General features: G+C 45.2%; 1 protein-coding gene across 1 annotated transcript; it reads right to left on the bottom strand.

The window, feature by feature from the left end:
- Positions 1 to 2,723: 2,723 nt before the first annotated feature.
- On the bottom strand, positions 2,724 to 15,191 carry LOC109866940 (coactosin-like protein). The gene is made up of 4 exons (XM_020455867.2): positions 14,739 to 15,191; positions 14,124 to 14,206; positions 6,489 to 6,646; positions 2,724 to 6,262 (listed from the first exon to the last, which is right to left on the bottom strand). Exons 1-4 carry the CDS (start codon positions 14,813 to 14,815, stop codon positions 6,152 to 6,154), a joined length of 429 nt encoding a protein of 142 aa, XP_020311456.1. The 5' UTR covers positions 14,816 to 15,191; the 3' UTR covers positions 2,724 to 6,151.
- Between the last annotated feature and the right edge of the window lie 170 nt (positions 15,192 to 15,361).

The raw sequence follows: 15,361 nt of genomic DNA, 5'->3' as shown, positions 1-15,361 counted from the left end.
CTGGCGAGGGTTCAGTCTCCTTGCCGCTCGGATGTACTCCAGATTGCGGTGGTCAGTCCAGATGAGAAAAGGGTGTTTAGCCCCCTCAAGCCAATGTCTCCACTCCTTCAAAGCCTTGACGACAGCTAACAGCTCCCGGTCCCCCACTTCATAGTTTCGCTCCGCCAGGCTGAGCTTCCTCGAGAAAAAGGCACAGGGCCGGAGCTTCGGTGGCGTACCCGAGCGTTGAGAGATCACAGCTCCTATCCCAGCCTCGGACGAGTCTACCTCTACTATGAACGCCAAAGTGGGATCCGAATGGGCCAGCACGGGAGCCGAGGTAAACGGAGCCCTCAGGTGACCGAAAGCCCTGTTCGCCTCAGCCGACCACTGCAAACGCACCGGTCCCCCCTTCAGCAGTGAGGTAATGCGAGCCGCTACCTGACCAAAACCCCGGATAAACCTCTGGTAGTAATTGGCAAACCCTAGAAACCGCTGCACCTCCTTTACCGTGGTGGGAGCCGGACAATTACGCACGGCTGAAATGCGGTCACTCTCCATCTCCACCCGAGGTGGAAATGCGGTACCCTAGGAAGGAGACGGACTGTTGGAAGAACAGGCATTTCTCAGCCTTGACGTACAGGTCATGCTCCAACAGACGACCAAGCACCCTGCGCACCAGGGACACATGCTCGGCGCGTGTAGTGGAGTATATCAGAATGTCATCGATATACACCACTACATCCTGCCCATGCAGGTCCCTGAAAATCTTGTCTACAAAGTCTTGGAAGACTGATGGGGCATTCATCAACCCGTACGGCATGGCCAGGTACTCATAATGCCCTGAGGTCGTACTGAACGCAGTCTTCCACTCGTCTTCCTCCCGGATACGCACCAGGTTGTAAGCGCTCCTGAGATCTAGTTTGGTGAAGAAGCTCGCCCCGTGCATTGAATCAATCGCTGTGGCTATGAGAGGTAGCGGGTAACTGTACCTCACAGTGATCTGGTTTAGACCTCGATAGTCAATACACGGGTGCAGACCTCCCTCCTTCTTCTTCACAAAAAAGAAACTTGAGGAAGCGGGTGAAGTGGAGGACCGAATGTACCCCTGACGTGGGGATTCGGAGACATATGTTTCCATAGCCGCCGTCTCCGCCTGTGACAGGGGATACATGTGACTCCTGGGAAAAGCGCCGTCTACCAGGAGATTTATCGCACAATCCCCCTGTCGATGGGGTGGTAATTGAGTCTCCTTCTTTTTGGGGAAGGCGGGAGCCAAATCGGCATATTCAGGGGGAATGCGCACAGACCAGGTCTCCAGACCAGGTCTCTCCACCATAGTAGCACCAACGGAAACCCCTAAACACCTCCCCAAGCACTCCCGCGACCACCCCGTGAGAGCCCTCCGTTGCCATGAAACAGTGGGGTCATGACAGGCTAACCAGGGTAGGCCTAGCACCACGGGAAATGCAGGAGAGTCAATGAGAAAGAGACTGATTCTCTCCTTGTGACGCCCCTGTGTCACCATTACCAGGGGAGCGGTGGCCTCCCTAATCAACCCTGACCCCAATGGTCGACTGTCTAAGGTGTGAACTGGGAAGGGCACAGTCAGGGGAACAATGGGGATCCCTAAACTATGAGAGAATGCTCTGTCTAGAAAATTCCCAGCCGCGCCTGAATCGACGAGCGCCTTATGCTGGGAATGCGGGGAAAACTCAGGAGTCATGACATTCAAAAACAGGTGTGCAACCGAGGGCTCTGGGTGAGAATGGTCCCAACTCACCTGGGGTGACGCTAGAGTGTCCTGCCTGCTGCCTTGACCCCCAGAGGATCCAATTCGACACAGACCGGCAGTGTGCCCTCTGCGGCCACAGATGTTGCACGCGAAGGCCCCTCCTCCAGCCTCCCTTAGCGTAGCACCTCCCAGCTTCATAGGTATCGGAGCGGTGGTGCTGGGGGATGGAACCAACAGAGCCTGATCTGGGTGGCCAACAGGTTATCCAGCCGGATGGACAGGTCCACCAGTTGGTCAAACGTGAGGGTGGTGTCCCTGTAGGCAAACTCCCGACAAGCTGCAAGCTGCAGCGATAGTGGTCGATCAGGGCCCTGTCGTTCCATCCCGCTCCAGCGGCCAGGGTCCGAAAGTCCAAAGTGAACTCCTGTGCGCTCCTCACTGCCGCAGGTGGAAAAAACGTTCACCCGCCACTCTACCCTCGGGCGGGTGGTTGAAGACTGCCCGGAAACGACAGGTGAACTCCTCGAAGTGGTCCAGCACCGCATCTCTTTCCACCCACAAGGTGTTGGTCCACTCCAGGGCTTTGCCCGAGAGGCATGAGACGAGGGCGGACACCCTCTCACGGCCCGAAGGAGCCAGGTGGACAGTCACCAGGTATAACTCCAACTGCAGCAGGAAACCCTGGCAGCGGGCAGCCGTCCCATCGTACTCCCCGGGGAGGGCGAGGCGAATCCCACTGGAACCAGGTGCAGGGGGAGCGAGTAGTGGAGGCCCCTGTTGTGTTGGTGGAGGTGCTGGAGGAACTCCCTCTCTCCCAGCGGTCCATTGTTTGGACGACGCGGTCCATGGCAGCGCCGAGATGGAGGAGCATCGCTGCGTGTTCCTGGACGCGCTCCTCTACCCCAATAACAGGGGCACCTGCTCCTGCTGTCTCAAATCAAGGGGTGGGGTATTCTGTCAATGGTGGGTGTAGCTGGTGCATGAAAGTCAGGCGCAGGAGAGCAGAGAGGAATGGACAAAGCACTTTATTTAGACAATCATAATGCAGAACACAACCGTGTCACAAACCAAATGCCCAAAGAACAGGTGAAGGAGCACAAGGTACAAAACCCAAGTACAAAGTACCGGCTGCCACAAACACGGGTATAAAACAAAACCTGGCGCAAAACAGCCGGAAGCTTACCAACTTGACAATAAATAATACCCCACACAGACATGGAGGGAACAGAGGGCTAAATACACATGTAAATTAGTAGGAGATGTAAACCAGGTGTGCAGGAAGACAAGACAAAACAAATGGAAAATGAAAAGTGGATCGGCGAAGGCTAGAAGACTGGTGACGTCGACCACTGAACGCCGCCGAAACAAGGAGAGGAACCAACTTCGGCGGAAGTCGTGACAAGGCAATAGATGAGAAACTGTACCAAATGTTTCTAAGAAAATTAAACTACTCGATCATATTCCTCATTTCTTTGGCCATGATGACAAATAATCTTTTTGACTTTTGTTGTTGACTTTTGTTTTGTTGTTGTGGAAAATAACTGCTTTCATAATTTCCCAAATTGAGTCATTTGAGTGTTGATATGTCAGGGATGACAGAGATAGGGGAGGGTTTGATCTGGTGGACAGTGACCTGAGTGGACCGACTGCCACTGTACTGAGGAGACAGATGCATCAATTTGGATGGAGTGCAGCTCAGCTCAGCTCGTTAAGCCCTGACAATGGCTGCTCTGTGACAATGATGGAGTGGCACACAGAAGCATTGAGATGTGACCCATTCACAGTGGCAGAAAGGGCCCCCCTCACCACTCCCCCCCTTCTCGCACTTCAGGGGACATGATAGAAGAAAGTGATGAGCTCCTCTGCACAGCGAGGGGTTGGTTAAATATCCCTTAAGTACACAATCCAGCCGTGCTAGTCACTTTGTGGGGGCTGTCATGTTTCTTTGAATCCAGGGAGGGATCTTGATAATGTCAACTGGTGCAGTGAATAATACAGTTAAATGATATTTCAGTGATATTGGCAAGATGTTACAACAGGCTCCATACTCTTTATATCTTTTGGTCAAATGTGATATCTGGTTTGAATTACACATGTTGCCAAACAAAAGAACAGAAAAAGCCTCCCTGTCAGTGTGGAAGAACATTGCTGGGATAAGATGGATCGCACAGGCATTCAAACACTCACTGACGTAGACACACACGACTCTGCAGCGATGTGTGGGATGTGAAATATGCTGGATATGGGAGGCCTCTGGAATCCAGGAAGGAGCTGAGTATTGCTGGCAGGAACTCACTTGTGAATCCCAGAGTGAACAACACTCCTAGAACTCACTTCTTAAGCAACTCTCCCTCACTGTAATACACATGTACTTACACCCTCCCTCTCTTTCTCCCTCAAGCTTATACTCAAGTACTGTATAGTTACACTCCCACAGCACAAGGTAGAAAACCTGGCTTCACCTTTGGCCTTGCTGTGGAGCTGTCAGAACATGCACACCTTAATGATACTGTAAACAGGCTAGCAGATAAGAATGTGTCTATTTTCCTGTGAGCATGATCATCTCAGGTTAAATTATGTTAGAGTCAGAAAGCAGTCTGTCCACCGGTGTGACAAGGATGCAAATTAACTCCCTAAAGTCGCTAATCTAATTAATATGGTCCCCATAGACACCACACAACACCTGTCTCACCCATCCTCCACTCAGCTCCAACTGGGCTAAGTCACATACTCACACAGTACATCCCACACAAGATTACCCTAACAGATCACACACACACACACACACACACACACACAAACATCACAATAAGCACAGTTTAAAGATTTGATCTCACCCTGCATCCTCAATTACTGTGACTTAATACTGAGCCACGAATCTTTATCTTTACCTGACTAGTACGGCCTCACCCAGAACACTGTAACCAGTCTCTCAGTCCCCTGCTCTCACTCCAACACTCAGTCCGCTTGTCTGGAGCTGAACCAGCACTGCTGGAGGCTATTGATTGACCTAATATAAACAACATTCAACACTCATTCAAACAAACATTCAAGTTACACATAGGGTTAAGGCTCTGTTTGAAATTGGTCTTTACCCCTCTATCAGTCTCTTACCCACTACAAACTGAACTAAACTACAAGTCATAAAAGCAGACTGCTAGAGGCTTATAGATTACTAGATTAAGTAATTAGGCAGTCGAGTTCACATCTGTTGAACAAAACTACCGGTGGCGGGGGAAAGGGGGTATGGGATGGGGGAGGTGAGAGAATAGAGGCAAATATAACATTGTTGGAGAGGAGAGAAAAGGGGTTAGCCAACAGAGGGATTGAGTAGCAGGGAGGGGTTCTTATTGACAAGCTTTAGAACAGAAAAGCTTGTCCTGAGAATGTGATTGGCTGAGCCTGACAGTAGTGACCATGACAACATATGCTACTCCCATAAAGCCCCCCAGAGACAGTTACTATGTGTACTCTAGACTAGGGCGGCACAATCACCCAGCCCTCCTTTCCATGTCAATGAGCGCTTTAGACACAAACAAAGAGACCAGCGAGCTTGAAAAAAAAAAAACGGTTTTATTCAGAAATGATTGATCGTGTGCCCAGTTCAGTTTTTAAATGTTTCCGTAAATCTCCTACATAACATTGCTCTCAAGAATAAATCAAAGGTTAAACTCTTAGAGAAAATAAAAACATTCATTTTTGGGGTTTAATCCAAATAAAAAGAGGCTACAACAGAGAGATGGCTGCTCCTGGGTTGGGCTGACTGACAGTGCTACAGCCCTGCCCTATTGGTTTGTGTTCCATAGGCGAATCTTAGCCCCACCCCCGAGTGGAGGATAGCCAATAACAGTGTAGTGTCCACAAACACAACTCCCATGATGCCCTTCTCTCCATGGGAGATTAAGGCAGTAAACACAGTGGGGTATACCTTGGGGGTGGATTGGGAGACGAGACTGCTGGGCAGGAAAGACCTCTATTGACCAATGATGCATGTTTGGACTACAACCACAGAGGAAGATACAGTAAAAGCACAATGATGATAAGTCCAATCAGAGAGAGAAAGAGAATAATTCTGCCCTTCTGACATACAGTACAGTAACGTGTCTTTTCCAGTTGTAACACAAACACAGCACCACAGATTGAGATAGTTCTAAACGTTGTGGCGCAGCTGAGATGAGTGAGATGATGCACAGTACAGTAGATAATCAACCATGACTGGTAAGAGGGCTGAGGATAGGACTGTAGGCATATGTCTAAGTGTGTCTCAATGTGCTTTTTTGTGATTTTTGTTGTTGTTGTTGTTGTGTTTCTGTGTGTGCGTGTGTGTTTGTGCATGTGTGTATGTGTGTATATCCCCCCCCCTCTCTCATCCAGGCATGAAGACCCCTCCCTCCCCCAAAAGGTAGCAGCCCCTCCCCTGCCCTTGTGGACTTTGTTCTACTCTCCCTGGGCGTCATAGTTGGCCCCGCCTGCCTTCTTCAGCTCGGTGCGAATGTAGTCCTCCTCCAGCTCACGAGCATCACTGATCATGAACTCCTTAGCAAAGTTCTGCAGGAGACAAAGAGGAGAGGGGAGAAGGTGACAGAAAAGGAATGTGTGAGAGAGTGTTAGACAAGGAAGACAAAGGAAGGTAGAGAGATGGCACAGACAAAATTGTGTTGTACTTTATTTGGCAATCAATTTACTGTATTGTATTTTAACAGCACATTATTTAAAAATAGTATTTGTTTAAAAAAAAGCATGTGAGTATGGGTGAGAACAGAGAGTCACTAACCTGGACAATATCTTTCACCAGTGTCTTGTCAGTGCTGATCTTGGCACGCTGCAGGCCACTTACGTTTTCCCCTATCCAGGTGATGAGGGTGAACTTGGCCCGCTTGCTCATGGCGTCACCCGTTGTGATCCGCACAAAGCCAAAGAGACGCACATCATCTGAGAGTGAGAGAGAGATGAGACAGCAGCAGTCAGTCAGAGATGAGACTGACCATCAGACAGGCAGAAACCTGCAGAGGCTGATGACCCCGCAGACCATTTCCATTCCCAGCTGTCATATGACAGATAATTATGGTATAGTTCTTAAATAAATTGATTTGTCACAATGTTTGAGCCAGCAATTGGCAAGGCCTGATTCCTGTGTACTGCGAGTTGATTGAGCTTTGTGAGAGTGTTTCTATGCTGCTGTCTCAGCCTCCAGTATTTATGCTTCAGTAGTTTATGTGTCGGGGGGCTAGGGTCAGTTTGTTATATCTGGAGTACCTCTCCTGTCCTATTCGGTGTCCTGTGTGAATTTAAGTGTGCTCTCTCTAATTCTCTCTTTCTTTCTCTCGCTCTCTCTCTCGGAGGACCTGAGCCCTAGGACCATGCCTCGGGACTACCTGACATGATGACTCCTTGCTGTCCTCAGTCCAGTGCTGCTGCTCCAGTTTCAACTGTTCTGCCTGTAATTATTATTATTTGACCATGCTGGTCATTTATGAACATTTGAACATCTTGGCCATGTTCTGTTATAATCTCCACCTGGCACAGCCAGAAGACGACTGGCCACCCCACATAGCCTGGTTCCTCTCTAGGTTTCTTCCTAGGTTTTGGCCTTTCTAGGGAGTTTTTCCTAGCCACTGTGCTTCTACACCTGCATTGCTTGCTGTTTGGGGTTTTAGGCTGGGTTTCTGTACAGCACTTTGAGATATCAGCTGATGTACGAAGGGCTATATAAATACATTTGATTTGATCTGTATGAAGTATGAACACAGGCAGGGAATATTGGCTTATTATGGCGACACTGCCAAATCCAAAAGTGGGATAAATCTGTGAGTACAAGAGAAAAGGGAAGGTATTCAGAACAACAGGTTCAATCCAAGGGGTCTGGAGTTGTGAGCAATACCGAGGGGATTGGGGAGGCAGTGATTCTTGGTTCACTCTGTCTCTTCCTCACACATTCATATCACATGTTAGCCCTACATCACTACCTACATTACCAGACACTACCAGACTCTTTTCTGTGTATATCAATGATGTTGCTCTTGCTGCGGGCGATTCCCTGATCCACCTCTACGCAGACGACACCATTCTATATACCTTCGGCCCGTCTTTGGACACTGTGCTATCTAACCTCCAAACAAGCTTCAATGCCATACAACACTCCTTCCGTGGCCTCCAACTGCTCTTAAACGCTAGTAAAACCAAATGCATGCTTTTCAACCGGTCGCTGCCTGCACCCGCATGCCCGACTAGCATCACCACCCTGGATGGTTCCGACCTAGAATATGTGGACGTCTATAAGTACCTAGGTGTCTGGCTAGACTGCAAACTCTCCTTCCAGACTCATATCAAACATCTCCAATCGAAAATCAAATCAAGAGTCGGCTTTCTATTCCGCAACAAAGCCTCCTTCACTCACGCCGCCAAGCTTACCCTAGTAAAACTGACTATCCTACCGATCCTCGACTTCGGCGATGTCATCTACAAAATGGCTTCCAACACTCTACTCAGCAAACTGGATGCAGTCTATCACAGTGCCATCCGTTTCGTCACTAAAGCACCTTATACCACCCACCACTGCGACTTGTATGCTCTAGTCGGCTGGCCCTCGCTACATATTCGTCGCCAGACCCACTGGCTCCAGGTCATCTACAAGTCCATGCTAGGTAAAGCTCCGCCTTATCTCAGCTCACTGGTCACGATGGCAACACCCATCCGTAGCACGCGCTCCAGCAGGTGTATCTCACTGATCATCCCTAAAGCCAACACCTCATTTGGCCGCCTTTCGTTCCAGTACTCTGCTGCCTGTGACTGGAACGAATTGCAAAAATCGCTGAAGTTGGAGACTTTTATCTCCCTCACCAACTTCAAACATCAGCTATCTGAGCGGCTAACCGATCGCTGCAGCTGTACATAGTCTATTGGTAAATAGCCCACCCTTTCTCACCTACCTCATCCCCATACTGTTTTTATTTATTTACTTTTCTGCTCTTTTGCACACCAATATCTCTACCTGTACATGACCATCTGATCATTCATCACTCCAGTGTTAATCTGCAAAATTGTAATTATTTGCCTACCTCCTCATGCCTTTTGCACACATTGTATATAGACTCCCCCTTTGGTTTCTACTGTGTTATTGACTTGTTAATTGTTTACTCCATGTGTAACTCTTTGTTGTCTGCTCACACTGCTATGCTTTATCTTGGCCAGGTCGCAGTTGCAAATGAGAACTTGTTCTCAACTAGCCTACCTGGTTAAATAAAGGTGAAATAAAAATTTTAAAAAAAATAAACATTGTCTTGGAATAGAGCAGTTTTATTCTCTACAGTTCAGCACACCAAATAGGTGTAAATTCACATCTCTAAGTAGATTATAGTAAATGTAATAACACATTTATGACATGAATCTGCTCTGGACTAGGCCCTGTCCATTCATTACCCTTAATAGTGCACTGATGGCACAATCTAGGCATGATTTCTATGTTTATCTGTGCCTTACTGACTCAGAAGCAGCATACGTCTATCAGACCTCAAAAAGCTCTGTTGTGCATTAACAAGAATCAGTGTTAAAATTATCAGCATGGTGTCAAAAGCCATCGCTAGATTCAATACCTCCCCATACAAGAGTCCCCTACATGTCACCTGACTGAACTGTGATATCCACCAGACCACACAAAGGCCTATACTGTTTCTCTGTATAACAACCAATGTTTCTAGCACTTAAATAAAAACATTTACAAATACTTTTGTTGTGCTTGTTTCTATATTTGTCATATTGTGGAAGTGGGTAAGGCTGACAAGTAATGAATAACTATATATGTGTTGAAAAAAATATAATACATTTGCTAAAGCCCGACTTCCCCTGTCGTAAACTTCCTGGTGTGTCAACATCTCTTCTCTCTAAAGCCTTCCCTTTTAGTTATGCTGACAATGCTGTTAAGACAACAGTCCAGAAAACAGCTGCACTACTGTGACTATGATGATGCCGCAAAAAGACAAATAGAACGCTTGAGTTTAGAACTTTTAGTTGATAAGACACCTGCTTCTTTTAGAACACTCAGCCTGTCAACTTCTTAGTGCAGCAGTCTGTGGCCAAGCCCTCAGACAGGATGAGACTTTCACAGTTTCTGTTAAAGCAGATTCATCAGAATGTATATCATATTTTATACAGTAAGATTAGAGAAAAAATATTATCTGGGCAAAGACAAGGACCAGAGTGAGGAGAGACTATAGTAGTATGGGACAGCCCAGCCTGGTCTCCAAGACTAAACGTAACATAGCATATGTAAATCCGGGACACTGACATTAGAATGATAAGTTACGTTTGGTATGGTTACATAAGGTTACTTAAAGCATTATTTCTATTATTTCTATGCTTCCCCGTTCTTAAGTTTTGTTTCTGCAGCTTTTACTTTCGGTATTGTACACCAGCTTCAAACAGCTGAAAATACAATATTTCTGGTTATGTCAAATATATTTCACAGCGGTTTAGATGGTAAAATTATTCTCTACACTATAGTTGCTTGTTTTGTCACACAGTTTGCCCAATTTCCATTTATCAGAATTTTAGCAACCAGGAAATGGTGGAGCAATTTCTGCATAGTGCATCTTTAAGGCAAACACAAAAGGAGGGTGGTTGGTTTGAATGGGTGAGCGTATAACGCAAAATGTCTATCAAATCTAATTTTATTTGTCACATGCCGCCGAATACAACAGGTGTAGACCTTAGTGAAATGCTTACTTTACAAGCCCTTAACCAACAATGCAGTTAAGAAAAATACCAACAACAAAAAATAATAAGGAAATAAAAGTAACAAATAATTAAGAGCAGCAGTAAAATAACAATAGCGGGGCTATATACAGGGGGTACCGGTACAGAGTCAATGTGCGGGGGTACCGGTTAGTCAAGGTAATATATACATGTAGGTAGAGTTATTTAAGTGACTTATGCATAGATAGATCTCAAAATCTCAACACAAAAACTTTCGAATTTTAGCAACTTTTCAACGACTTACTACTTTTTAGCTACTACTTAGCATGTTAGCTAACCCTTCCTCTAAACTAACTCCTAACCTTAACCCCTAGCCTAGCTAACGTTAGCCAGCTACCTAATGTTAGCGTTAGCCACCCAGCCAACGTTAGCCACAACAAATTGAAATTCGTAACATATACCTTTTGCAAATGCATAATATATTGTACATTTAGCAAATTTGTAACATATCATACAAACTGTAATTCATAACATATCATATGAAATGGATAATGAACATCCAAAAATGTATACAAACCATACAAAACATAACATATCATACTAAATGGAGGATTCGTATTTACGAAAACAGGATAATACAAAATGCTCTGAGACCAGGTTGGACAGCCAGGTGTAAGGCCTACTATTTGGGTAGTTAGTATAGCAAAACATCAGTTCTCTTTAAAATAATATAAATCAGTAATAGGCCTAGATTGTAATACATTTGTATTTCATCACTGGAATGTCAGCCCTGAAACAAAACTACAGCCTGGGGAAATACAGGCTTGCAACAGCACAGGAGTTTTTAAATGCAACGCCCAACACTCCAGCATCTAATTGGTTAGTGCCATCCGGAATCTTTAGGACATCTCTACCCTAAACCCTACCATTACCCATGTCAATTTACATTTAAACTTCAATGGGGTACAGCCGCCCTAAGGATCCCAGATAGCAAGGATCGTATCTTAGAGGGATGAGAGTGTGGGAGGGGAGGGTGCTGATATGGTGACGACAGCATGATTTGCTCACTAGGGGTGTCCATACCCCATTGAAGTTGAAATGTAAATTGATAAGGGTACTATGTCCTGAGTAGAATAAGACCCTGCACAAGAAACAGTTGGAACAACTTCAATATTACTGATATCATAAGTTTATAGGCCTACACACTTAAGAACTAAGAAAGGGATACTTCCATATGATGAAGTCACGGGACAGATTCCGGGAACAGACCAAGCACACTAGGCCAGGGTTTGGGGTTTAAGAAGTGAATGAGAAAAATGAAAACAAATCTACTTAGTTGTTAATTTTCTCGAAATCTAAAGGCACAACCTAGATTCGAGCCAATATCTTAAGTAGTTGAAGATGTTATTACTCCAACGTCGTGAAAGTGATAAACTGACACGTTTTCATTTTCGTAAAAAATAAAACACTTTATAGAAGGAGCGTCTTTGATTTGACCGCCTGCACATGCGCAGTTCGGTGCGTGCGTGCGAGACCACCGTTAGACCTGATGATGTTTCTGCGCATGAGCTTAGTAGCCAACGTCGCCATGACATCGCCTACAAGTGTGATCGGGGATTTGATTGGAGAAGCTGTTTCTGCCCATCTTCATATTGTAGGCTTTGGGATCGCAGTACTTCTGTTGTCACTAGTTACCACAGCCAAAAAGTCCAGATTTGCTATAGGCCCATTGTAGAAATTCATGAAAACAAAGGTCACCTTTCTGGTCATAGCCTAATTTAAGGTTAGGGTTAGGCAAAAGGTTATCAGTGCGGTTAAGGTTAGGTTTAAAATCTGATTTTAAGAACAGAAATTGTAGAAATAGGCTGGGCTTAGCCATAAATAAGACGTTGTGGCTGTGTTAACTAGTGACGACCAAGTAGCCTACTTCTGGATGAAGTAGATTACTGCAGTGGCGTGTACTCATGGATGCCAAGGGAAGCCAGACTTCCCCCAAAAGAATGACCAATAAAACAAAGAAATATAAAATAATTAATATTTCGTCTCTCTGTGTTCCATAATTATTCTTCAATTTGCAAGAGGCTGAATGTACACTATATATACACACACAAAAGTATGTGGACATCCCTTCAAATTAGTGGATTTGGTTATTTCATCTACACCCGTTGCTGACAGGTGTATAAAATCGAGCACACAGCCATGCAATCTTCATAGACAAACATTGGCAGTAGAATGGCCTTACTGAAGAGCTCAGTGACTTTCAACGTGGCACCACAGTCATGAGATACCACCTTTCCAACAAGTCAGTTCGTCAAATTTCTCCCCTGCTAGAGCTGCAAGTGTTATTGTGAAGTGGAAACGTCAAGGAGCAACCCGCGAAGTGGTAAGCCACACAAGCTCAAAGAACAGGACCGCAGAGAGCTGAAGCGCCTAAAGATCATCTGTCCTCGGTTGCAACACTCACTACCAAGTTCCAAACTGCCTGTGGAATCAACTTCAGCACAAGAACTGTTTGTCGGGAGCTTCCTGAAATGACATTCCATGGCAGAGCAGCCGCACACATACCTAAGATCACCATGGGCAATGCCAAGCATCAGTTGTTGTCTCTACCTTCTTGCCTTTGTGCTGTTGTCTGCGCCTATCAATGTTTGTACCATGTTGTTGTCATGTGGTGTTGCTACCATGCTGTGTTGTCATGGTTTGCTGCCACACTAGGTTGTTGTCTTAGGTCTCTCTTGTCGTGATGTGCATCTCGTCCTATATTTTATTTTTAATCCCAGCCCCCGTAGGAGGCCTTTTGGTAGGCCGTCATTGTAAATAAGAATTTGTCCTTAACTGTCTTGTCTAGTTAAATGAAGATAAATACAAATCGTCTGGAGTGGTGTAAAGCTCACCGCCATTGGACTCTAGAGCAGTGGAAACGAGAAACAGGGCCCCTCTGTCTCTGTATGTGTAGCCCATCTATCTGATGCCGTCTAGTCAAAAATAGTATTATATTGTTGCCGCCCGTAGCGTTGAATGCAAGGGAAGCCAGAGAGTAGTTGGCCTCCCTTGGTTAAAAAAATAATAGCAAATCAGCGGTGAGCTCAACTGTAAATGGTCCTGGTGCACCAGAAAAAAAGCATCAAGGGAAGCCAGTTTGGATTTGTCTTCACACCAATCACATCACATTGTTGCATCTCATTGTGTTGTCCTCCGGCAGCTGGCTAGATAGCTAGCTAGCTAACATTGTCCCTTTACTAAATTAACCATGGATGGAGATAGGGATTTGGACTTGTGGTTTTACTTCTCTATACTGGCCAATGATTATAACTGCAATTCTGATCCAACCATACATTGTGCCCCTGGCCTGTAGAGGATGGAAGTTCAATATGTAGCGAGATGTACAGTAGTAGGTTAATGTTAACTAACTGGCTCATCATTAACCATGAAGGGAGTTAGTCCAGCGAGCAAGCATTTTAGCTGGGTAGCCTAGGACAACAAACACTAAAAAGGTATGCTACTGTATGACAGAGTCATAGACCATGTCAGCAACATGAAAGAGATGAGGATGGCAATGGCATTTCTCTACAAGTAGGGTGTGTCAACATGTTTTTTCAACAAGTCGTGAAAATGTTGTGTGTGATCTATTACAGCGCTTATTTCCGTTATGCAGGAACATTGTGGTCAATTTGAAATAACTGCATAGGCGCAAAAATTAATGGAATTCTGGCCTTACCTGTGCACTGACTCTTGAATTCTTCATAATCAGTCCCCTGGCCCGCCGGCACAATCATATGGCCCTCATATTTAAACGCTGCCCTAAAAGAACATAAAATGCACACTACATGAATTAAAATGCACTGACCTTACAGACATGTCAAATTGAATATTTGGGCCCGGTCTGTCAAAAAGATCAGGGATCCTCTATGCCAGTCTACTCCACTAATGCGTGTCCACGTCCATCATAAAACATCTATCGGATGGGATTACAATGTAACGACCAGTCTAAAGTAGACTAATCATTCAAAAACCGACGTGTCAAATGCCGGGCAGACATGTCCTGTGTTGTGTCAACATATACGTGTCACTATCACTGTACCTCTTCGATAGACAAAGGAAGTTAGTCATGCCCCGGTACCCTGAATTATTAGACTAAGATAGGTATTTTTTAGGGAGGATTGAAACAATGATTAAAATTGAACACTGGGTGAATGAATGAAAAGTGCACACTTTGATCATCCACCCATTGTTATGGATTTTATAAATGTAGACTCAACTCAATTCTTAGGATGCTGTGTGTAAAATCCCAGATTTATAATTTCCTATGCACAACTAAGTTAAACACACTCACCAGTTTATCTCCGTGTTATCGTCTCTGACGAGGTTATACGCTTCCCTGCAAGCCTCTTTATCGATTCTTGTTGCCATTTTGGGTGGACGCAAATGGACAGTAGCCTAGAGATGAAAGAAAGCACACGGCGAAAAGAACAATCCAAAATGAGCAGAACGTGAGTTCTACAATAGACGACTCAATAGTCTGAAATCACGCGCCCCTATTGAACATGCGCTATTACACGAGCAGTGCGCGGAAAAGGGTGGATCTTTTCTCAATTATCAGAGAAATAGACTATTCTCACGACTCGATTCATTTCCTATATCCAGTTTATGGGCGTTGGTGATGTTTGTCAATCAGGTTGCCGTACTAGAGCGGCGATGTCCCCATACGCAGCATTCACATCCTCCCAATGGTCAACTGAGGGATTCAGCCAAATAAATCCACCCTTTTTTATTGTTGCCGTTTTACTGCGCTATCCTGCCATCTTGTGGTCTGTTAATGTAATCGATGCATGAGAACAATAGCCTGCAGCAACACAATCAACCAAAATTAAACGTTCCAATAACAAATAACATTTAATTTAATTTAATACAATTATATAATAAAATAAAAAAACATAATAGCCCTAGAACACACAG

The sequence above is a fragment of the Oncorhynchus kisutch genome, linkage group LG22, assembly GCF_002021735.2.
Source record: "Oncorhynchus kisutch isolate 150728-3 linkage group LG22, Okis_V2, whole genome shotgun sequence".
Classification (NCBI taxonomy): Eukaryota; Metazoa; Chordata; class Actinopteri; order Salmoniformes; family Salmonidae; genus Oncorhynchus; species Oncorhynchus kisutch.
Note: the sequence above shows the minus strand (reverse complement) of the source record. Positions and strands in the feature narration are given on the sequence as shown.

Excerpts from the sequence above, each read along its gene's own strand:
- LOC109866940 (XM_020455867.2), bottom strand. The coding sequence starts at position 14,815 with ATGGCAACAAGAATCGATAAAGAGGCTTGCAGGGAAGCGTATAACCTC. Across the intron at positions 14,207-14,738 it reads GATAACACGGAGATAAACTG|GGCAGCGTTTAAATATGAGG; the intron begins GTGAGTGTGTTT and ends ATGTTCTTTTAG. Across the intron at positions 6,263-6,488 it reads TGGTGAAAGATATTGTCCAG|AACTTTGCTAAGGAGTTCAT; the intron begins GTTAGTGACTCT and ends TGTCTCCTGCAG.